This window comes from Bos indicus x Bos taurus, chromosome 29, assembly GCF_003369695.1.
Source record: "Bos indicus x Bos taurus breed Angus x Brahman F1 hybrid chromosome 29, Bos_hybrid_MaternalHap_v2.0, whole genome shotgun sequence".
Lineage (NCBI taxonomy): Eukaryota > Metazoa > Chordata > Mammalia > Artiodactyla > Bovidae > Bos > Bos indicus x Bos taurus.
Window position 1 is genome coordinate 21,466,761 of NC_040104.1, and position 22,685 is coordinate 21,489,445.

Genomic DNA, 22,685 nt, shown 5'->3' on the forward strand with positions numbered 1-22,685 from the left:
TAGAGAAGACTCTTGAGGGTCCCTTGGACTGCGAGGAGATCCAACCAGTCCATTCTAAAGGAGATCAGCCCTGAATATTCATTGGAAGGACTGATGCTGAAGCTCCAATACTTTGGCCACCTGATGGGAAGAACTGACTCATTGGAAAAGACCCTGATGCTGGGAAAGATTGAAGGCAGGAGGAGAAGGGGATGACAGAGGATGAGATGGTTGGATGGCATCACCAACTCGATGGACATGAGTTTGAGTGAACTCTGGGAGTTGGCAATGGACAGGGAGGCCTGGCGTGCTAGTCCATGGGGTCGCAGGGAGTCGGACGTGACTAAGCGACTGTACTGAATTGAAATAGACTGTAGCCCGCCAGGGTACTGTCCATGGGATTTCCCAGGTGCCATTTCCTCCAGTGGATCTTCCCAACCCAAGGATCAAACCCATCTCTTATGTCTCCTGCATTGCAGGTGGATTCTTTACCATCTGAGCCACAGAGGTTTCATTCCTGCCTTCCTAACAAGTGCAGCATTTGCGGTCCTGGAGGAAGTAGCTGCTGGAGGAGGAGCCAGATGAAGGCCTTTTTCCTCCGACCGTAGGTGGGGGTGTCTGTACAGAAGGAAGGGTGAGTGGATACTGGACACTGAAGGAGGCAGCCTCATAGGGTTAACACAGATACTGGGTTCAGCTTGCCCCATCCCTGCCCCCTGCCCCTGGCAACTTCCTTCCTGTGTTTCAGCGAGAGTTTGTTGCGTTCATTCCGCGTTCAGGTGCCTCTTCCTCTTCTGCTCACTTGATAAGTCCTGGCGCTTACCTACCCTCTACTCAGGGGTTCCACTGGCCACCCCCCCACCCCCGGCCCCCGGCAGCACAACTGCCCTCTCCTCCCTCCCTCTCCCAACGGATGATCTGGGAGGGCCACCGACTAGGGTGCTGTTTCAAAAACGACTGCCATTAGGTGAAAAGACGAAGGGACAGAGGACTGCTAAAAGGAAAGAGTTAATCACATTTATTGATCAATACGGAGGATAAACAGAAAAGTCAACAGACCTAGGCCAAGCTGCCCCAGGTTGCTTCTGGTCTGGGCTCTGCTGAGAGAGGCAGAGGCAGTCTCTCTGGTTTGGTACCAGGAAGGAGCCAGTCCTGGGTCCTGATGCTCAGGTCCCCTGAGGTGTTCTGTCCTGCTGGGCTACTGGTGGGAGGCATCAACCTGGGCCGTGATCAGTCCTGGGGTCCCGCCCCATCGTTCTCCATTAGCATGGGCCTGGGCCCATATGGGGCAGGGCGCCCTGGAAGAGAGGCGGGTGGAGGAGACCCTGGCTTGGTGCTGGGGAGGCCCAAGCTGTGAGGAGGTATGAGCATGGCCAGGATCAGAGCCCAGGGTGACACAGTGGGTGGTGGGCCTGTGAGGCACTCCCGAGCTCAGAGGATACAGTGTTCCTGGGCCTTCTCTCCAAAGTAAAAGCGGCTGAAGAGGAAGGGGCTCAGGTTGATGGTCTGGAAGTGGCCCTCCAGCACCATCTCGGCCACAGCCCGCCCCACGGCGGGGGCCTGCTGGAGCCCGTGGCCACTGAAGCCCGTCGCAAAGTACATGTTGACGACAAGGGGGTGGGGGCCCACCACGCCGTTCTGGTCAAAGGTGTTGTAGTCATAATAGCCAGCCCAGGCACTCCGGACCTGCGGGAGCACGAGATATGGGGCTCCTGGGAGGGCTGCCCATGCACCCTACCTCAGTCCCAGTACCCTCTACCACCTCCGAGCAGGCCCACGGAATAGTCCTCAGCCATTGTGAAGTGGAGGCCCCTGTTGTGTGGGGTGGGTGGCAGGCTCTGGGAGCAGGCCCAGAGGCTCCAGGGTCATCTGTCTCAGTCCAGTTACCTTTAGAGTCTCAAAGGCTGGTACCCTCTGGGCCAAACGGGGCCACACCTTCTCCTGGAAGAAGTCGTAGTCCACTTCCAGGTTCCCTGGGTCTGGTTCCTCCTCCTGGTAGGGAGAGGTGGGGACAGGGCTGACGTTGTCCAGGACAAGGGCAGATCCAGACGTCACCGACCTCTTTAGTTGGTCCCCTTGGTGGGCAGGGGCTGGGGGGGAAGAGACCCCAGTTCAAAGCCAGAGGGGACTGTGACATCAGTTCCCGCGTGGGGCCCTCCAAGGAAGCCTGACTCCTGAGTGACACCCGCTCTCCGTCTCTTCGCCAGCACCCTGACCGCACGGAGCTTACCTCTGTGGGGCTACAGCTGCCCAGGTAGTTGTTGCCTAATCCTTCCCGGCGGAAATAGGCTCCACTGGAGTCTGCGACGAGCGGTGCCTCCAGGCCTGGTCCCTGGGGGCAGTGCCACAGGTACACATACCTGCCGTGACCAGCAGCGTGAGAAGTGGCGAGAACAGTGACCCCCCACCCCGACCCTCGTGTAACCACCCCCTGAAGAGCCCTGGAGGAGTCACCTTTTCCTCGGCTCCACGGGCAGCTTAGTGCCCTGCATGGTACCCGGCGGCCCGTTCCCAACACCAGCCAGCTCTGCTATTTGGCCAGACCAGGCCCCCGCTGCATTGACCACTATGGCACACTCCACAGGCTGGAACTCCTGGCTGTGGTCCATCTTCACCTGCGGACCCCAGCCTCGGTTTACCCACACGGGAAGCGGGTAGAAGACGATCAAAAGGACAGGCATGTGTAAAACAGCCGGCGAGTGGGAAGGGACTATGTAACACAGGCAGCCCAGCTTGGCATTTTGTGACATCAGAGGAGTGGGATGGGAGGGGGGAGGGAGGATCAAGAAAGCAGGGATATAAAGAATTATGACTGATTCGCGTTGTTGTATGCAGAAACCAACACAATATGGTAAAGCAATTTTCCTCTATAACTAAAACAATTTAAACAAAATGCATAAACACAAGGACAGTCATGACTTTCCTCACTATGCACTTTGCTAAGGGAGGCCCCTAGGCTGAGAACTTACATGGACCTCATGGATCCTTTTCAAAGTCAACTGCTCCCCGCTGGCAGTCTCCATGTGGCTGGATGAAGAGATGAAACCTGCAGAAAAAGGGAAGAAGATAAGTCCTTGAGGGCTTGAAGAGGAAGGAAATGGAGCTTCCACTGGTTCCCTAAGGACAGAAAGCTGGAGGCTAGGAGCTGTCCCACAGGCATTGAAGCCAAAAGGGACAGGGCAGCCGGGACGAACTTGGCCACACAGGACAGGATGATGCCGGAACTTCAAGCAGCTCACGAGTCATGGAAAAATCTGCTTAGGAGCTGGAGGTGGGATGCTCAGGACCAGACCCGGGGAGAAGCCCCCACTCCCCTTGCTCAGCCTGTGTGTGCAGGCGAGACCCAGTGTGGGCTGGCCTCCCCGCCGCCAGAGGACATAAGCCACGGGCACCGGGCCTCAGACTCACGCGTCACCTCTCCTTGGCAGAAAAGGACCCCCATGGACTGTAACTTTCGCCGAAGCCCCTGGAGCAGACACCAGGGGTCAAACCAACCCTCGTTCTCCAGCCCTGTGAGGAGAAAGAAGACTCGTGAAGGGGGCCTAGGACCTTCCTCTCCTGTTGTCTTTCCCACACCCTTTGACTCCTCTTCAGGGCTCGTAAGCTGGGGAATGTCACACTGATCGACTGCACCAGAGCTGGATCCTATGAAAGGACAGAGCTGGCCTGGCCCGGGGCAGGTCCTGCTGGCCAGGAGGGAGGAGCTGTCCCTCCTGGGACAAGTTCCTCCTTGACTTGGCTGCAGGGCGCGGAGACCTCTCACCCTGAGGCGCCCCTCAACCTCTGAGCCCCTCTCCAAGCAAGGCTCACCGTATGATGCCAAAGCCACTCCCTCTGTGTTGATCCAGGGAAACTTTTTCTGAAGCTGCTCCGGAGACATCAGACAGACTTTGGCTCCTTCCTGCCTGGAGGAATGCGTGGGTCTGCGCATGTGTGCTCAGTGAGCATGTGTATGGGGGGCGGGGGAGGAGGGAGAGAAGGGGGGCCTGGCTCCACAGTCAGCTCACCCATGCCACTCTTCCTTGCTGCCTGGTCAAAAGTCCAGCCTCTGCCCTCCCTTTCCACTCTGACAGCCTAGACTCCCTTTGGCCACACCAAGCCCCCTGCCCCCCGCCAACTGTTCCCTGTGCTTTCACAACAGGGAGGGTCACTCTGTTCTGCTCAGGGGGCCCTTCCCGTCCACCTTCCAGTACAGTCCTGCTCACAACACAACTGTCCCCTCTGCAACCCTGATGCCCAAAGGCAGCATCACAGGTGCCCAAAGGACACACGAGCCGGATGAGGCAGTCTGGTTCGAATCCTGGTGCCACCACCTACTAGCTCCGGGTGCCTCAGGTTCCCCACGTGGGAAATGGGGATGTTCTGACAACTAAATGCGTTAATGTCTGTGATGCATTTAGGATGTGACTTGACGTCACTAGTCACAGTCATAGAGCCATCTGGTGAAGATGCCTGCTCTTGACTGGCTGGTCATGAGACCCCACAGCCTTTGACACGAGCCCTCCATAAAGCCTACGAGTTCTACTTTCTGGCTGTTAGAGAAAACACTTGTGGATTCGTGGGACTTGGTAGAAGGGATGTGTCCTGGGGGGTTCTCATTGCCTGGGAATTTAGGAACCACTGTGACAGCGACTGTCCGTGTCTGGATACAGCACTTAGCACGGGACACTGGAGGTCTGCCCATGTCCATCCTTCTGACAGACTGAGCTCCTAGGGAGCAGGGCCTGTCTCATCAGCTCTGTCACCCTGGCCTCTAAGTGAGTCAGAGGGTGCTGAGATGCAGCGCGGAGGCCGCGCCAGGCGCCCACCTCTGCATTTTCACGTTGCGTTCCATGATCGCAGCCCCCTCCTCAGAAGCCAGAAGGAGGTAACCGGAGGGGTTGAACTGGAGGTCTAGGGGAGGGTCATCGACCACTGCCAGGTACTCCTGTGTGCAAAGAAAAGCTCGTCCAGGAAACTGACTTCAAGAAGGGAGGCAGTGGGACTTCCCGGGTGTCCAAAGGCTAAGACTCTGAGCTCCCAATGCAGCGGGTCCAGGTTCAACCCCTGGTCACGGAACTAGATTCCACATGCCACATCTAGACATCCCACAAGCTGTAACTAGAGATCCTGCATGATGCAACAAAGATCAAAGATTCTGCATACTGCAACTAAGACCCAGTGCAGCCAAATACATAAATATTTAAAAAAAAAAAAAAGGGAGAGGGAGCTTTTCTGGCTTTCTTACCACAACCCTCAGCTCAGTGCCCTAACCCAGAGAAAAGCCCCCTCCAGGCACTGCCACTGGGAAGAAAACTGGTGTTTCCAACTCCTAGCTGCCCTGTCTCCCCTGCCAGCAGGACTGCCCCCCTCTCTGGGCTAAAGGAGGGGTCGCCACCCCCACCCCCCCCAATCTCACATTGATGTTCCGTAGAAATTCGGCCGAAAAGAGGGAGAGCTGGACGTTCTGAGGCAATGAGAACTGCTGGCGAATCCCGCCCACGGAGAGCACGGTGGAGGCCCGGGCATACTGCGGAGATGAGACAAGGTGAGGCGGGCCCTGTCCCGTGTGAGAAGAATACTGTCGTGGAGGGTGAGAGTCACATGTCCAAAGTTGAAGGGGCGTCCTACCCTCAGGTTTTATAATCTAAGAGGAGCTGAAGTGAACAAACCCAAATGAAGGCAGTGAGAACAACGGTCATTAAAATCCTTATTAGGATAGGTACAGAGCAGAGGATCAGTCATCAAAGGGCGGGACACCCTCATACAAAGTTACAAAATGGTAATGGCCCTGAAGTCCAAGGCTGGAGACTGACTTTTGGTTCTGCTAACTGGAAAACAGAAGGACATGGCCAATGGAGCAAGACCTGTGACTAGCCAGCAGTGGTAAACAGGAACAATTAAAACACAAAAACCTCAGAAGCAATGAAGCCTGCAAGGGGTTTGTAATAACTGTTTGCGCTGATTACAGCTGGAATGCAGGCCAGACCTCTGCAATCTCAAAACACACAACAATTGTGAAATTTGCTTTCAAAAGCAAAAACCTTACTGTCAAGGTCACTAGTTTGAGAAGAACCTGGGGCTGTTTCACAACAAGGGCCAAAGTCCTGTCCCTTCAGAGATTTCAGCCTTTCTTCTCCTCCCCTGCCCCTGACTCTGAGTTGCCAGACTCTGCCCCACCTCAGACCTCACCGTGTGGTCCCGCTCCACCACCAGCACCCGAATGGCACCTTGCTGCTTCTCCAACCTCTTCAGCCAGTAGGCCACAGACAGGCCAAGCACCCCACCCCCAACAATCACCACATCTGAGCGTTCGGGGGGCAGGTGGCTGGTGTCATACAGTGGGTTCCAAGCCCCGCCAGGGAAGATGGACTGGATCTTCTTCTTGATCTCCGACACCTTTCCATCCCAGTCTGTGGGATGCAGTTATGATCAGAGAGGGCCATGCATCTCCTTTCCAAGAGGCGGGGTGGGGTGTGTGTATATCGTGGTCAGAAGATGGGCACAGGAAAAGGTGGGCTAAACTGACACTGAGTTTTTAGTCCTCACAAGGTCAGCTGGCACCCAGCAGCATTCCACAGCTTTGCCTCATGGTCTCTGTGCCCAAGTCTCACTTCCTTTGAGTGCATTATACTAGCTCTGCAAGATTCAGCTTCCTAAAGTGAACACTCTCTACTCTCTCCCTAGGCCAGGGGACTTACACATTTCTCTCCTGGGCTTCTGGACGAATAAGTCCTGGCACATCTAGAGCCACAGGGCCCTCAGAAGCATGGACCTCTGAGTGGCACCTTCTCCTGGATATTCATCACCACCAGCAAATCTACACGCACATCCTGCCTGTTATCAAGTTCTTATGGCTTTGCCTCTTAAATCTCTCTCCAATCTGTCCCCCTTTTTTTCCCCATCTCTACCACCACTGCCCTGGACCAAACCACGATGATGTCTTTCCCACGAAGGCTGTTAAGAGCTCCCATTTCCACTCATTCCCCTCTTGTCCTACCCCCCAACTTCTTTCCTATATCACAGCTTTGTTGTTGTTGTTCAATAGCTAAGCCATGTCCGACTCTTTGCAACCCCGTGGACTGAAGCACGCCAGGCCTCCCTGTCCATCACCAACTCCCACAGGATGCTCAAACTCATATCCACTGAGTCGGTGATGCTATCCAACCATCTAATCCTGTTGCCCCCTTCGGCTCCTGCCTTCAATCTTTCCCAGCATCAGGGTCTTTTCCAATGAGTCTATCACAGCTAGAATGACCTCTTCTGAATATTAATCTAATCAAACACTCTTTTGCTTAGAACCTTCCATGGCATTCCATCACTCTAAGGACAAAGGTTCAAAATCTTTCACGTGGCCTGTGAGACACTGCCCAATCTAGCTCTTGTTCACCCCAGAACCCTCCAACCTCACCCCTTCATTTCTGCCACAGAGGACTTACACAGGTGTTCTCTCTGCTTTGAAACTCTGCGCCCACTTCTTTGCCCAGTTAAGAATCCTTGGTTCCTTTTGATCTCAGCTCGGTTATCATTTTCTCAGGAATGCCTTTCCTGACCTCCCCTAGACTATGCCAAGTAATCCTGTTATTATCTCATAGCTATCTCATAGCTCAGTGAACTGTTCTTCTGCAACGTGCAGCACACTTGCAACTTTGAACTCATCTGTGATTGCTTCATACTGCGCTATGTCTATCTTCTCCACCAAATCTCCAGCCTAGCACATCCTAAGTGCTCAATAAATGCCTTGAATACATGAATCTTTTTGTCTTTCACACCAAGCTCATAAATCTCCAAGTCTCCTGTCACTGTCTCCAGTCCCAAGTTCAAACTCTTCTCAGCATTCGAGTCTTTCTTTGATCTGGACTTAACCTTACCCATAATTTCATACTACTACTCAACTCTCTATCCGGATGGCCTTTGCTAATTCCTTGCACGAAAACGATACTTCTCTAACCTTTGCTCAGTTCTCCAGAACCTGGAGTTCACACTTTCCTTGAGCCAGTAAACACCATCTTTCAAGGCTGATCTCAGTTCCCAGCCGTTCCATGTATGGCTACCAACACTACCTACTGGCAGTGCAGGACATCGTCCTAGTTGGCTTCTCTTCAGTTTTCAACTGGTCTACGAAGCCTTCCCTCTCCAGCTACACCTCAGACACCTCCAGGACGTGTATTGAATCCTCTCTCTTCTTTCCTCCTCACGGCCACAAAACAGCATCCTGCGTGCAAGCACGACTTCATTAATTTCTGTGCAACCAAAGAATCAGCCCGGCTGCAATTTTGGTGGCAAACTCAGGCATAGAATCATCTGGGATATGTCACCTGAGAAAGGCAACTCTGGGATCCATACCCCTGTCCAGGCTCTACAAGCTCCGGCAGGCAAGGTTACCCCCTACTCCGAGGGACCCACTGTCTTCCCAGCGTGAGCTTGGATTCTGAGTCCTGAAGGTCACAAGGCTGGAGACTGGGGACACCCCAGAACCACGATACCCTCCGCTGCCCTCAACTTTACCCAGAGTAGAGCCTCTTCTGTATGTGCCTAGCCCCCGTCCGGAGAGGCACGGGCCCAGGCGGAGCCGCAGCGCCCTCCGAAGCATGGCCCTGCTGTTGCTGGCCGCTAGGAGAGCAGCACCCTACCCGGGTACAGTCCCAGCCTGCAGTCACTACTACGCGACGCCAGTCGTTCATTCGAGCACTCCCATTGCCAGCGACGCCACGGGGTCCTGCCCCCCCACCCTATAGGCGGTCGGTCCCTCCCAGGACATGCTGAGAGGCCCGCCGAGGCCCGCCCCCACCCTCCATTGGCCAGCTGGGCGTCTACGTCAGTCCTGCGCGCCCGTGGGCGGAGCCGGGGAGGGATCCGGGCGGCGCTGAGCGGAAGTGCGGCTGCGCCGGTTTCCGGGGCCGCTGGTGTGACGTGTCCCGCGCTTGGCGCAGCAGGAAGCAGCGGCGATCGAGGCCTGAGTTCCCGGCGCCGGCCCCGGCTCCTTTCCCGCTGCCGCCATGCTCGACTTCTTCACCATTTTTTCCAAAGGCGGGCTCGTTCTCTGGTGCTTTCAGGGCGTGAGCGACTCATGCACCGGGCCTGTTAACGCGTTAATTCGTTCCGTGCTGCTGCAGGTACCGCCCCCGCGGGATCAGAACTCCGGGCTCGTCCCCCTCCCCCCTGACCCGACCCCTAGTCCCCTTTGACTGATCCCGGGCCTCCCTCTCACCCTGTCTGCCCACCTCAAACTGGCCACTCGCTTGTAGCCAGAACTCCGCTTCTTTCTCCCGCTCCTATCAGACCATCCCTCAACTTTGTGATGTCCCCTCCCCCCTCCGCTTTCTGGGACTCTGGCAGGATTCGGTAGTCCATTGAGACCTCCCTTCGTTCCCCAGTTTCACTGCCAGCGGCTTGCTTTTCTGTTGTCGCAAAGGCTGGATGAGATAAAGGATGAAAGAACGTCTTTTAAGAAGTGTAGATAGTGTCCGGCTGCCGGTAAACCTGATTGTTTACATGAGGACTCTTCTCGCTGGCACATGTCGGTGCCTCCCACCTTTCCCCTCCTTCCCCCACCCCCCCAGCTGGGTGTCTACACTTTTCTCCCAGGTGTAATGCTGGAGAGCAGTGCCCTGAATCTTTTGGCCCTGGAGGACAGGTTTGAGTTTAGGGGAATGTCTGGTTCCTTCCCGAAGGTAGTGCTGGAGGGGCCCAGCTCCAGGTGTTTGAGGGGACAGTCTGAATTCTGAGATACACTCTTTTTCCAGGAGAGAGGAGGTAACAACTCCTTCACCCATGAGGCACTCACTCTCAAGTATAAACTGGACAACCAGTTTGAGTTGGTGTTTGTGGTAAGTGAGGGTATTTTAGAGGGGTAACGATTACACTGACAGGCAGTCCTGATGATTCAGAAAATCCTGATTAATTGCGCCCAGTGTCTACGATGAAGTAACTGAGAAAACAAGGAGGGTGGAGGGGAAAAGGGAAGCCGCTCTTGGGCCCAGTCAGAGGGCTTGGCTGCTCCTCAGGTCAGGGAAACCGGCCAGGGGCTGAGCCAGTCCCTGGAGGCCTGGGTCAAGTTGGCTTCCCTCTGTTCTGGGCCGGCATGTAAGCAGATCTGCTGGCTCTGTTCCTTTCCCTGAACAGGTAGGTTTTCAGAAGATCCTAACACTGACGTATGTGGACAAGTTGATAGACGACGTTCACCGGCTGTTTCGAGACAAGTACCGCACTGAGATCCAACAGCAGAGTGCCTTAAGTCTATTGAATGGCACTTTCGATTTCCAGAATGACTTTCTGCGGCTCCTTCGGTGAGAGGCCTCCCCTCTGCAAAATCAATTTCTGAGACTTGATGAGTTCCTTTCCTTCCCAAGAGGGCATAGTACACTGTGGGTTGAAAGGGGCTCCTGAGTTGGCTTCCCAGTTCTGATTGCCTGCTTGGTGTGAGGGCCCTTCCCCTGGATTTAGACTGTCAACCTTTTCTCTTTGGGCTTCCCTGGTGGCTCAGATGGTAAAGAATACCTGCAATGTGGGAAACCCAGGTTTGATCCCTGGCTTGGGAAGATCCCCTGGAGAAGGAAGTGTCAACCCACTCTAGAATTCTTGACTGGAGAATCCAATCCTGGCCCACCAGGCTCCTCTGTCCATAGAATTGCAGAGTCAGACACGACTGAAGCGACTTAGTATGAACTTTTCTCTTTAGTGAAGCAGAGGAGAGCAGTAAGATCCGTGCTCCCACTACCATGAAGAAATTTGAAGATTCTGAGAAGGCGAAGAAACCTGTGAGATCCATGATTGAGACACGGGGTGAAAAGCCTAAGGAAAAAGCCAAGAATAACAAAAAAAACAAGGGGGCCAAAAAGGAAGGTGAGTTTGAACTTGGACATCCAGGGGAATGAGACGTTGTTCAGGTGGCACTGAAGCGGCTCCCTGTCCTTCCCTCTGTCGTCGTTTGCCTCCCTGGCTCAGGTGCCCACCACCCTCATTATTGTCCCCAATGTCGGTGATCCCCCAGGTGTTTCTTCACAGTTTTCTCTGAATGATCTGGGAGGGTTTTCCCCATTTGTCTATTTTGTTGGAATTCGGTCTTTTTTTTTTCAGTGAGTTTTCTCCTTGACAGGTTCTGATGGCCCTCTGGCTACTAGCAAAGCAGCCCCTGCAGAAAAGTCAGGTCTCCCAGTAGGACCTGAGAACGGGGAGGAACTTTCCAAAGAGGAGCAGATCCGCAGGAAGCGGGAAGAGTTCATTCAGAAGCATGGGAGGGGTATGGAGAAGTCCAGGTGAGCAGCCCAGCTTTGCCCTCAGCTTTTGCTATCCAGACACGTTAGGGGTGAGGGAGTCCTTGTCTCTGAGGTGGATGCTGCCTCTCCTGCTGCTCCACCATAACCCTCTCTACTGTAACCCTTCACAGCAAGTCCAGTAAGTCAGATGCTCCCAAGGAGAAAGGCAAAAAGGCACCCCGGGTGTGGGCACTGGGAGGCTCTGCTAACAAGGAAGTTCTGGACTACAGCACTCCCACCACCAACGGAGCCCCCGAAGCGGCCCCGCCTGAGGACATCAACTTGGTAAGAGGTAGCAGGGGCCAGAGTGAGGGTTAATGGTAATAAGCAGCAGGGGGAAGGAGAGATGAGGAGGGCAGTCCCCTTGATTGCTTGGAGCCAGAGGGTGGGTTACATTTGGAGCTTCTGGAGTCAAAGGGGCAGAGCAGTGTGGGACAGGGTCACTCCAGGCTTCCCTCCCCACCAGCTCATGGTTTCCTGATCCCTTCTTCCTCTCCCCACACCCTCCAGATTCGAGGGACTGGGCCTGGGAGGCAGCTTCAGGATCTGGACTGCAGCAGCTCAGATGATGAAGGAGCTGCTCAGAACTCCACCAAACCTAGGTACGGGATTTGGTGGCGGGTGGCGGGTATGGCTCCAAAGGCACAGGACTTGCTGGCTGCCTGCTGGCTTTCTGTGCATCTGTGGTTTTCTGTGCCTGCAGTGCTACCAAGGGGACTCTGGGTGGCATGTTTGGGATGCTCAAGGGCCTTGTGGGTTCCAAGAGCTTGACTCGTGAAGACATGGAATCTGTGCTGGACAAGATGCGTGATCATCTCATTGGTGAGTCAGGACAGGGCAGACTCGTGTTTTTGGGCTAAGGATAGTGGGGTAGAAGGGCTGTACCGTGGGGGTCGTTCACTCCTGCCAGGGCATTCACCCCACGTTTGTCCCCCCTCCTTAGCTAAGAATGTGGCAGCAGACATTGCAGTCCAGCTCTGTGAATCCGTGGCCAACAAGTTGGAAGGGAAGGTGATGGGGACGTTCAGCAGTAAGTATCTCCCCAGACCTAGAAGTGCTTGGGTGGAGGTTATGAAGTCACCACCATTCTTATTAGATGCGTGACTTTTGACAAACTGTAATCTCTAAATCTCTGTTGTTTCACTTAGACTTCAGGTGTTCATGACATCTAACTTAAGAGGATTTGAATCAATTACTTGTCAGGTGCTTAGGGCTGTCAGATATGGTGTGGATTCCTGGGCAGGATCCTAGTTCCCTTTAGCTCAGCAAGATGCCAGGTGTTCGGAGCACCTGACTTGGGCTTCATGGGTATACCTCCCTGCCCCACCCCCAGCGGTGACTTCCACGGTCAAGCAAGCTCTGCAGGAGTCCTTGGTGCAGATTCTACAGCCGCAGCGCCGCGTAGACATGCTCCGGGACATCATGGATGCCCAGCGTCATCAGCGCCCGTACGTGGTCACTTTCTGTGGTGTGAACGGCGTGGGGAAGTCTACCAACCTTGCCAAGGTGGGTGCTGTTCCCCAGCCTGAGTCTGACAGTGTTTCTGCTGCTCTTTCCGTCTCTGCCACTGTGGGGCTGGCTGACAGTTCTGCCTCTTTTGCAGATCTCCTTCTGGCTGTTAGAGAACGGCTTCAGTGTCCTCATCGCTGCCTGCGACACATTTCGTGCCGGGGCTGTGGAACAGCTGCGGACGCACACCCGGCGTCTGAGCGCCCTGCACCCCCCCGAGAAGCACGGCGGCCGGACCATGGTGCAGCTGTTCGAGAAGGGCTACGGCAAGGATGCTGCTGGCATTGCCATGGAGGCCATTGCCTTTGGTACGGTGCACAGCAAGTGTGGGGCTTGTGCGGGCCCCTCTGCTCCGGGGCTTCTCTTGGAACTTGCAGAGGACCAGGGTTACCCTACCACCAACTTTCTGCTCAGTAGCAGCTCAGAATTAGTGATGTGCCATGCCATGCTCCACTTTGGGGTAACGTGTAGTTGCAGGCAAACCTCATATATTCGTTTTGTTACCTCAATGTTTGGTCACCTTTATCCTCCTGCTAGGGCTTCCCGGGTGTGGCTCAGTGGTAAAGAATCTGCCTGCCAATGCAGGAGACAAAATAGATACAGGTTCCAGCCCTGGGTCGGGAAGATCCCCTGCAGGAGGAAATGGAACCCACTCCAGTATTCTTGCCTGGGAAATTCATGGACAGAGGAGCCTGGCGGGCTACAGTCCACAGAGTTGCAGAGAGGCAGGCACACTGAGTGTACACACACACCCACCTGCTCTCCTTTCCCTAAATATGCTTCATGACAGCGTGTGGAAACTGTTTCTTACATCACCTTCTAACTTGATTCGAACCTAAGGAAATAAACAGGCAGACTTCTAATAGGGCCAGTTTAGGACCTGTTGAGAGGAAGCTGGAAATGAGTGTTAACAGTCCAGGAGTTTTGAGTTGACCACTTTTTTCTTTCTAGCACGTAACCAAGGCTTTGATGTGGTGCTGGTGGACACAGCTGGCCGCATGCAAGACAACGCTCCCCTGATGACTGCCCTGGCCAAGCTCATCACTGTCAACACACCTGACCTGGTGCTGTTTGTGGGGGAGGCCTTAGTAGGCAACGAGGCCGTGGACCAGCTGGTGAGGGCTCGGGCCTGGTTCTCTTCCCAACCTCAGCTCTGGCCAGTTAGGTATGTTATATTTATATCATGTTTCTCCTTTCAGGTCAAGTTCAACAGAGCCTTGGCTGACCATTCTATGGCCCAGACACCCCGGCTTATTGATGGCATTGTCCTTACCAAATTTGATACCATTGATGACAAGGTAAACATGGGCGAGACAGGGCAGAGTGGGACCAGGAGGGGAGTGGCTGTCCTTCACAGGGGAGCGGAGCCTCCCGTCGCTGAGGGAGTGCAAAGGCAGGGTCCAGAAATGACTGGGTATCCTGTCTCTGCTTCAGGTGGGAGCTGCGATTTCTATGACCTACATCACAAGCAAACCCATCGTCTTTGTGGGCACTGGCCAGACCTACTGTGACCTACGCAGTCTAAACGCCAAGGCTGTGGTGGCTGCCCTCATGAAGGCTTAATGTGGCTCTTGCCTGATACCAAATCACCGCTTCCCCCAAAGTCCCTATCCCTGTATCAAGAATGTGCTTTAGAGTATGTGAGCAGCTTGTCTTCAGTGTAGTTCAAAGGCAGAGTGAGGGGGGCTCCGGGGCCTGCAGCCCCTCGTAACCCCATTCTCTGTTCAGCCCAGCTTCCACCTGCAAGGAGGGCCTAATCATGTTAGTCACTGCCCACTACCCTTCCCCGCCCCACCCCCGTGCTCTTCCCCCTTCCTAATCCAGCATCCCTCACTCTGCCTACAGACTCGGTCTCATTACAGCTTTGACCAATGGTTAGTAGATCCAACACCAGAGCTCTGCTAGTTAGTGTGGTCATGGGGACATCCGAGCATCGTCCCCCGCTCCATTAGAGAAGAGGCTTGAGAGCCTGCTCTGGGTCTCGATGGCCCCTCTCCGTAGGATACACAGCATTCAGGTCCGCAGGGCCAGGATAACACCCCTACACTGTGGCAGTGTATGGCCTCTTCTTAATTGCTGCTAATTCAATGATCCCTTCCCCTTTTCCCCAAAGCCTCAGCGAGGCCAGAGTGATGCGTTACAGATGAGTGAGAGGGGTCCCCGCCTCCCACAGAAGTAAAAGGAGCCGCGCTGCAGTGTTGCATTGGGCTTCTCAGCCTCCAAGACCTCCTCCCACTTCCAGAATCCACACGTAACTGCATGTTCCCCTTCCCGGGAGAAAACCAACTGTCAGGAGGGGTACATGTTGCCCCCTCCCCCTTCTGCTCCCCAGCGGATCCTGGCTCCTCCTCCTCCTCTACAGTGCCTGGTAGACGAGCGCCACGCTGAAGAATGCAGACCTTGTTAAGGCTTGTCCTGCAGCTTGGTGTTACAGATGTGCTGTTAGTGCAATAAGGTGAAGGCTGTCTGCCCAGAGGAATACATAATTTATATGAGAAAATACATTTCATAAGTAAATTGCCTTTTAGGTCTTGGAGTCATTTTACAGAGGATTCAAAACTAAACTACAGCACACTAACTAGAGTTTCTAGGGTACATGGCAGGAAGGGAAACGGGAACTGATAATGTTGAGGAATCAGGTGAAAATCAGCGCTTGTCCCCAGAATGAGATCACCTTCCCCACAGGGTACAAGAATAGAACTTTTAAAATTTAAATTCGGCCTGTACCTTTGCAGGTCAGGAGTTTTCTAAAGTGACTCAAAGTAGAGCTGGGGCCCTGGGAAGTAAATGAAGAAGCTTTTAATATTACAGCTCAATTATGTAAAATACTGTACACTGTAAAAGGTCTAGAAAACTAGAGCTTCAAGTCATATTTTAAAAAAGCCATTAAGCTTAATTGAAAAACCAAGTATAGAGTACAAAACTGCCGCAAGGGCCACGGCGAACCCGTGGCGTCGAGAGCCCAAGTCCTCTGTGCAGCCACAGTCGGTGGAAATGTCCTGTTGACCTGCTGTGTGGACTCAGCCTGGGGTGGGGTGGGGGCTCCATTTGGGCCCCTTGTCACTTGGGTATTGAACTGGAACAGGCTGCAGAGGAATGAGCCGGCATGAAGGATTAAGTTGGACATCTCTGCTAACCCCCAGCTTTCAGCCTCTGGGTATTGGTACTTCCTAGGAGCTGCTTCGGGTTCTTGTAAGTTCACTTGTTAAACACTCCACGGTAGGCCCTGACAACTTGATCTAATGGTGGCCGTTCTCTAGCTCTCTCAGGTACTATGGTCTGCAGAGAGAAAAAAGATGGTAAGTGAAGTTTCACATGTCAGGTTTATCCATCTAAAGCTGCAGAAACTGAAAGGAAAGTGAAATCACTCAGTTGTATCCAACTCTGCGACCCCATGGACTGTAGCCTACCGGGCTCCTCCGTCCATAGGATTTTCCGGGCAAAGGTACTGGAGTGGGTTGCCATTTCCTTCTCCAGAAACTGAAGTCAAGCTTAATCCTAGAGAGGACAAGACACCAAATACTAGGAAACCTGTGAATGGACTTGGTAGGAAAATCCAGACTCTACAGGTGGGAGAGCTAAGTCATTCTCCAAGGTCTTAACTGAGTGCTGGGAAAACGTTTTCTGCTGACAAATGGTTGAACAGGAAACAGTGTACCTCTTATTTCACTGTGTGCTGTAGACGAGCCATTCAGCTGGCCTTCTCTCACGATCCCTGCTAAACAGAACACACATCAGTATCAGATAATATGACCGAACAGCTAAAACTTAGCAAAGCAGCCAACTAAAGGGAGGTGAAAGCACATGGTCTGACTAAGGATGAAATTATCACTAATGCACAGTTGCTGCTGCTGCTGCTAAGTCGCTTCAGTCGTGTCAGACTCTGTGCGACCCCAAAGACAGCAGTCCACCAGGCTCCCCCGTCCCTGGGATTCTCCAGGCAAGAACACTGGAGTGGGTTGCCATTTCCTTCTCCAATGCGTGAAAGTGAAAAATGAAAGTGAAGTCGCTCAGTCGCGTCCGACTCTTAACGACCCCATGGACTGCAGCCTACCAGGCTCCTCCATCCATGGGATTTTCCAGGCAAGAGTATTGGAGTGGGGTGCCATTTCCTTCTCTGAGGCAGGGGCATAAACCAGGTTAGTCTTCACACTGTTGTACTAGATGATAGGGAAACACTGAGGTCCCTGAGTGCGCTAACACTCCTTGTGAAAAAACAAGTGTGTCCCTAACTAGTCCAGAAGCCCAAGTTTAGGTAAATAAAACTACTCCAGCCGGGGACAGGAAGCAGCATGCAAGGGGGAAAATTCAGTCAAGCAGAAGAGTGACTAGGAGCTGAGCTAACACCCCCAGAATGGGCTTAGAGCCTTGCTGTCTGATACAGTGCCATTGGCCACATGTGCTATTTAGTTCTAAATTAAAAACTGTGTTCCTCAGGGACTCCCCTGGAGGTCCAGTGGTTAGGACTCCGCACTTCCACTGCGGGGGGTGGGTTCGATCTCTGGCTGGGGAACTGAGATTCCACAAGCGGCATGGGGCGGCCAAAAAAGAAAAAAGTCTGTTCCCCAGTCACACTTAACTACACTTCAAAACTCAATGGCCATGTGTGGCTTGTGGTTACAGTACTGGACAGAGATGATAGAATACTTCAGTCAGCGCAGAAAATTCTGTTGGACAGCACTGGAATAAATAATGTGTGGGAAGAAGTTTGAATACACAGGAGAAAAGAATAGCAGATAGAAACATGGACAGCTGGAGTAAAAATAAGCAAGAGACAGCGCTCGAACATACAAATTGGGATTCCCCTCCTGGAAAACAGAGCAATATTTATCAGCCACTAAAATGTTACCTTTGACCTGGTAATTATACTGAGAATACAGCCTATGGAAATTACTGGCAAAAGGAAAAACTCCAGGGATGAAGATACGTTCACTGCAACAGTGCTTACAGTAGAAAAAACTAGATACTGCCTAAAACAGGGAAATAATTAGGTAACTGTGACACAGTGGATTATAACAGTCATACTGGCTATGAAGACTGCAGCCATGTGCGGAAATGTATGGTATGTATCACTGAATTTAAAAAGTACCAGGACTGTATATAGATTTTGTTTACAACCATGAGGAAATGCACAAGGAAAACTTAACTGAAATACACCAAAGTGACTGCTCTTGTGATAGTAGTGAATTATAAAAGAATTACCTTATTTTCCCCATTACTTGATTTTCCTGAAATAAATGTATCTGCAGCCTACAGAATCTTCCAACCTAAGTAATTTTCACTTTGTAAAAGTTTGGACACAGCACAATGCTCGGTACAGAGCAAGAGCTCAGGGTTATAAAACAGCAGCGGTGAAAGACCTCTGACCTCTCACTGGTATTTATCTATAGACTCAAAACATAACTGTGGATGGAAGGTAAATTTGACTTGAAGTGCTTTAACCTAAAACTGCTCTGCTAGATTTCAGATCACAACCTTCAGCTGACCATTCTAATTAAAGCCCCTGGCCACACGGAAAATCCTTGATGTTTAACAATTCACAATACCCTAATGAGTGGTACAGAGAAGGCAATGGCACCCCACTCCAGTCCTCTCGCCTGGAAAATCCCATGGACGGAGGAGCCTGGTAGGCTGTCGGACACGACTGAGCGACTTCACTTTCACTTTTCACTTTCATGCATTGGAGAAGGAAATGGCAACCCACTCCAGTGTTCTTGCCCGGAGAATCCCAGGGATGGGGGAGCCTGATGGGCTGCAGTCTATAGGGTTGCACAGAGTCGGACACGACTGAAGCAACTTAGCAGCAGCAGCAGCAGCAGCAATGAGTGGTAACTTCATGGGGAGTTGCTCTGCTAGGAAGCCCATGCAGCTAAGGACAGTCTGTGCAGCTTCGCAATACTTCTGATGACTTCTGTCAATAAAAGACTTAGTGTAGGAAGAGCTGTCTGGTGGGATTTTGTTCTCTTCCACATTAGCATCTTCCCTGGCTAGAAGACCTCAAGAACACAGATGAAAAGAACAAAGTGAGTACTCCTTGCCCAGTGGAAAAGCCTACTGAGAGTCCCACCTATGGGCAAACAGTAGAAGCATCTGGAATATTGCACGACAACAGAAAACATCACCAAGAAAGATTAGCAAACTGCTTTCACAGAAAAGATAAATTGGAAAATTTTCTTTTTTAAGGGCTTTTAAAACTCTTCTATAAAAAGGGTAGACTTAGTTTTCAAAATGTTTAGTTATGGTGATGCCTTTTACAAATCTTGTTCCATCAAAACAGAGCCATGGATAATCACAGTTTGTGGAATTTCTCATCACATGAGAATCCCATTGCATAGGACAAGTTCTCTCTATATTAAACTACCCATCCTTTAAGAGGCCCCTAAGATGCATTCAGATTGACCATGAAAATGCATATTAGCAAATAACTTTTCAAGAACATACTCTACATAACAGCAGTAAGGTTTCTTTGGAACTGTGTGCTGAGTCATAATGGGCATACCTTGGGGCCCGGCTTTATTCAAACTAAGGTCTTAAAAAAGCATTCTCCAATTTAGCTATACCAAAAAGTTTTACATTTGGTAGGCTGAGGAAGCTTGCCTGGAGCCATTAGTAAATGGAAACTTTTATCCGCATTTGGCTTTCTAGTTAGAACTGAGAGGTAAAATGTCAAGTGAATGGTACCCCTAACTTGACTTTAACGCCACCACAACAGTTTCCACATAACATTTTTGAAGCGTTTTTTTTTTCCTGTTTAAAAAGACAAAGCATAATCGTAAAAAATAGATTTTCATATTTCATAACATAGGAAAAAATATTAAACACGTTAACTCCTACTGCCTAGAGACAGCCACAGTTAATTTTCTAAGCCTCATGCCAGGCATATCTCTATGCTATTGTTTAGTCGCTCAGTCATGTCCAACTCTTTGCGACCCCGTGGACTGTAGCCCGCCAGGTGCCTCTGTCCACAGGATCTCCCAGGCAAGGACACTGGAGTGGGTGCCATTTCCTCCTCTAAGGGATCTTCCCAACCCAACTTGAACCAGCATCTCCTACATTGGCAGGTGGATTCTTTATGGCACCAGAGAAGCCATGCACACCAAACAAAAATAGAAAACATCTACAATCTTGTATGCCAGGGATTGGGATACAAAAATGCATTTTACAACCTGCATTTTATTTTTTCCACTCAGAATATTATATCTCTGACATTATTTTGGGCAGTAAAAGCATTTTTTATTTTATGGCTTCATATGTATTTAATATTTAATCAATTAATAAATGGTGTATTTATAGAATCACCTATTTTCTGGAACATTTTAGGCTGCTTCCAATTTTTGCCATTTACCCACAACCCTGACTACATCCCCACGCCTTTATCTTTGTGCAACTGTGTCGTATAATTGTGTGAGTGTCCAGTGATCTCCTTTAGGAGAAATTTCTAAGATAGATTTTATCAAAAGGGATTTCTGGGTCAAAGGTTTTAAAATTCTGAACATATTCCAAATTTACCCTTCAGAAAAGTTGTAATAACTTTACCTTCCCACCAAAATTGCACAAATATATTTTTTTCCTCACAGCCTTAGCCAAAAGGGAGTTACCATTCTTCCCTATTTTTCAAATCTAAATTCTTTCTTTTTTAAAATTTATTATTTTTCGGGGGGAGAAATATCAATAACCTCAGATATGCAGATGGCACCACCCTTATGGCAGAAAGTGAAGAGGAACTAAAGAGCCTCTTGATCAAAGTGAAAGAGGAGAGTGAAAAAGTTGGCTTAAAGCTCAACATTCAGAAAACGAAGATCATGGCATCTGGTCCCATCACTTCATGGGAAATAGACGGGGAAACAGTAGAAACAGTGGCTGACTTAATTTTTTTGGGCTCCAAAATCACTGCAGATGGTGAATGCAGCCATGAAATTAACAGACACTTACTCCTTGGAAAGAAAGTTATGACCAACCTAGACAGCATATTAAAAAGCAGAGACATTACTTTGCCAAAAAAGGTCCATCTAGTCAAGCCTATGGTTTTTCCAGTGGTCATATATGGATGTGAGAGTTGGACTATAAGAATTGATGCTTTTGAACTGTGGTGTTGGAGAAGACGCTTGAGAGTCCCTTAGACTGCAAGGAGATCCAACCAGTCCATTCTGAAGGAGATCGGCCCTGGGTGTTCATTGGAAGGACTGATGTTGAAGCTGAAACTCCAATACTTTGGCCACCTGATGCGAAGAGCTGACTCATTTGAAAAGACCCTGATGCTGGGAAAGATTGAGGGCAGGAGGAGAAGGGGACGACAGAGGATGGGATGGCTGGATGGCATGACCAACTCAATGGACATGGGTTTGGGTAAACTCCGGGAGTTGGTGATGGACAGGGAGGCCTGGCGTGCTGCAGTCCATGGGGCCGCAGAGTCAGATATGACTGAACAACTGAACTGAACTGCCCTGGGTCTTTGTTGCAGCGCACGGGCTCCAGGCTTAGCTGCCCCTCGGCATGTGGGATGTTAGTTCTCTAACCAGGCATCGAACCCACATTCCCTGCACTGGAAGGTACATTCTTAACCACTGGACTACCAGGGAAGTCCCTGAAATCTAAATTTCAATTGCATTTCACCGATTAGTCTAACCTGAAAACTAACCATGATCTCCCTTCATAATCTGGTTAGGATTATATTCTGCATCTTGGTGATGACCTGACCCACCACAAACACATAACAGGCTGAAGAACAGCTGCCCTCCGACCCCTCTTAGTCTCAAACGCAACTTACCTGACCTTCCCCTCGTGGAGATCTCACATGTCAGTCGTTTGAAATATTCTGGAAGGTCAGCATAGTCATTTCCATAGGAGATGACCTTAATCCCTTTGTCCAGCATGTTTTCTCGAAGCTTCTTGAATTCATCCACATCTCCTCTCCGAACTAGCATGAAATGTTCTAAGTCAGATTTATGCTTGACGGCCTCCAGAAAAAGGGCTTGGAAAGTGGTGTCATCCACAGTCCAGCCACAGCCCAGGAAGAGGAATGACTTGTTTTCATAGAGTTTCTGAATCTCTCTCTGGTAGGGAGAGAAACAACATGTGAGTCACACTGTGAAGACAGGTCTGCAACTGCTGCATCGAGCAGACTGTGATGAGCAGTGAACCAGGGTGAAGAGTCAGAGGACAGATACGCCCATGAAGGAGCACGATCTTCTCACTGTCTGCTGCTGTAACTTGATGACTGTTCTCAAACTGTATCTTTACCTGGCATTCTCCCACAGGGTCTGTATTCATTTTACTCTTTCCATTTTTTGACCATATCTGCTTTTTCTGCTTTACAAACTGAGCCATGAATAACCAGAGAATCCCATCACCAGAGTGCTCAAAGAAAACCTGGCCCTTAGAACATTAATGCACATGTGTATATACTTTTAAGACATTTTCTAAAGATTGTTTTGATATGGACCATTTTTAAAGTCTTTTATTGAATTTGTACAACATTGTTTTATGTTTTGGTTTTTTGGCCACAAGGCATGTGGGATCTTAGATCCTTGACCAGGGATCGAACCTGAGCCCCTGCATTGGATGGCAAAGTCTTAACCACTGAACTGCCAGGGAAGTCCCTGTGGGTATACATTTATACACACATGTATGTACATATATATCACACACTACGTATGTATTAAGTATTAGAAATGATTTTGCTTAAGGGATCACTCAGTGTCAGTTACAGATAAAGCTGTAACAGATGTCAGGGAAAGACTGGGTGAAAAAAAGTCCCCTTGTGCTTTAAAAAAAAAATCACATTTTCTTGGTCTTTTTTCATGAAGCCTCCATTTTATTACCCTATGCAAATTAAAAAAAATTTTTCTCCAGTGATCAATAAGTGAATATGTATGATGATTCAATACAAAGCCACCATCATTTATATAAAAACTCTTCAGAATGTATGCTCTAGTAGTAATTGGTCAGTGAAAAACTGCA

General features: G+C 50.7%; 3 protein-coding genes across 5 annotated transcripts in view; 1 reads left to right on the forward strand and 2 right to left on the reverse strand.

Moving 5' to 3' along the window:
* Positions 1-974: 974 nt before the first annotated feature.
* Positions 975-8,658, reverse strand: FOXRED1 (FAD dependent oxidoreductase domain containing 1). 2 transcript variants are annotated; one of them, XM_027531786.1, is made up of 11 exons: positions 8,467-8,658; positions 6,151-6,371; positions 5,378-5,488; positions 4,788-4,906; positions 3,790-3,884; positions 3,388-3,489; positions 2,949-3,025; positions 2,434-2,594; positions 2,210-2,339; positions 1,867-1,971; positions 975-1,665 (listed from the first exon to the last, which is right to left on the reverse strand). In XM_027531786.1, exons 1-11 carry the CDS (start codon positions 8,549-8,551, stop codon positions 1,411-1,413), a joined length of 1,461 nt encoding a protein of 486 aa, XP_027387587.1. In that variant the 5' UTR covers positions 8,552-8,658; the 3' UTR covers positions 975-1,410. The 2 variants fall into 2 exon arrangements, with proteins under 2 accessions (XP_027387587.1, XP_027387588.1); XM_027531787.1 differs by lacking the exon at positions 8,467-8,658 and adding an exon at positions 8,026-8,298.
* Positions 8,659-8,843: 185 nt separating this feature from the next.
* SRPRA (SRP receptor subunit alpha) lies at positions 8,844-15,247 on the forward strand. The gene is made up of 14 exons (XM_027531785.1): positions 8,844-9,074; positions 9,705-9,788; positions 10,084-10,247; positions 10,640-10,803; positions 11,057-11,216; positions 11,348-11,501; positions 11,727-11,818; positions 11,920-12,038; positions 12,160-12,246; positions 12,550-12,722; positions 12,820-13,033; positions 13,677-13,840; positions 13,925-14,023; positions 14,160-15,247. The coding sequence occupies exons 1-14, from the start codon at positions 8,958-8,960 to the stop codon at positions 14,286-14,288; spliced, it is 1,920 nt and encodes a 639-aa protein (XP_027387586.1). The 5' UTR covers positions 8,844-8,957; the 3' UTR covers positions 14,289-15,247.
* FAM118B (family with sequence similarity 118 member B) overlaps positions 15,193-22,685 on the reverse strand; it is a 48,881-nt gene continuing 41,388 nt past the window's right edge. The window contains exons 6-8 of one of the 2 annotated variants that reach the window (XM_027531789.1): positions 21,493-21,778; positions 16,384-16,440; positions 15,193-16,004 (exon numbers count right to left, since the gene is read on the reverse strand). In XM_027531789.1, coding sequence (XP_027387590.1) covers positions 15,991-16,004; positions 16,384-16,440; positions 21,493-21,778 — 357 coding nt within the window. In that variant the 3' untranslated portion in view covers positions 15,193-15,990. Of the gene's footprint in view, positions 16,005-16,383; positions 16,444-21,492; positions 21,779-22,685 lie in introns of both variants that reach the window. The other variant, XM_027531788.1, reaches the window with a different exon arrangement.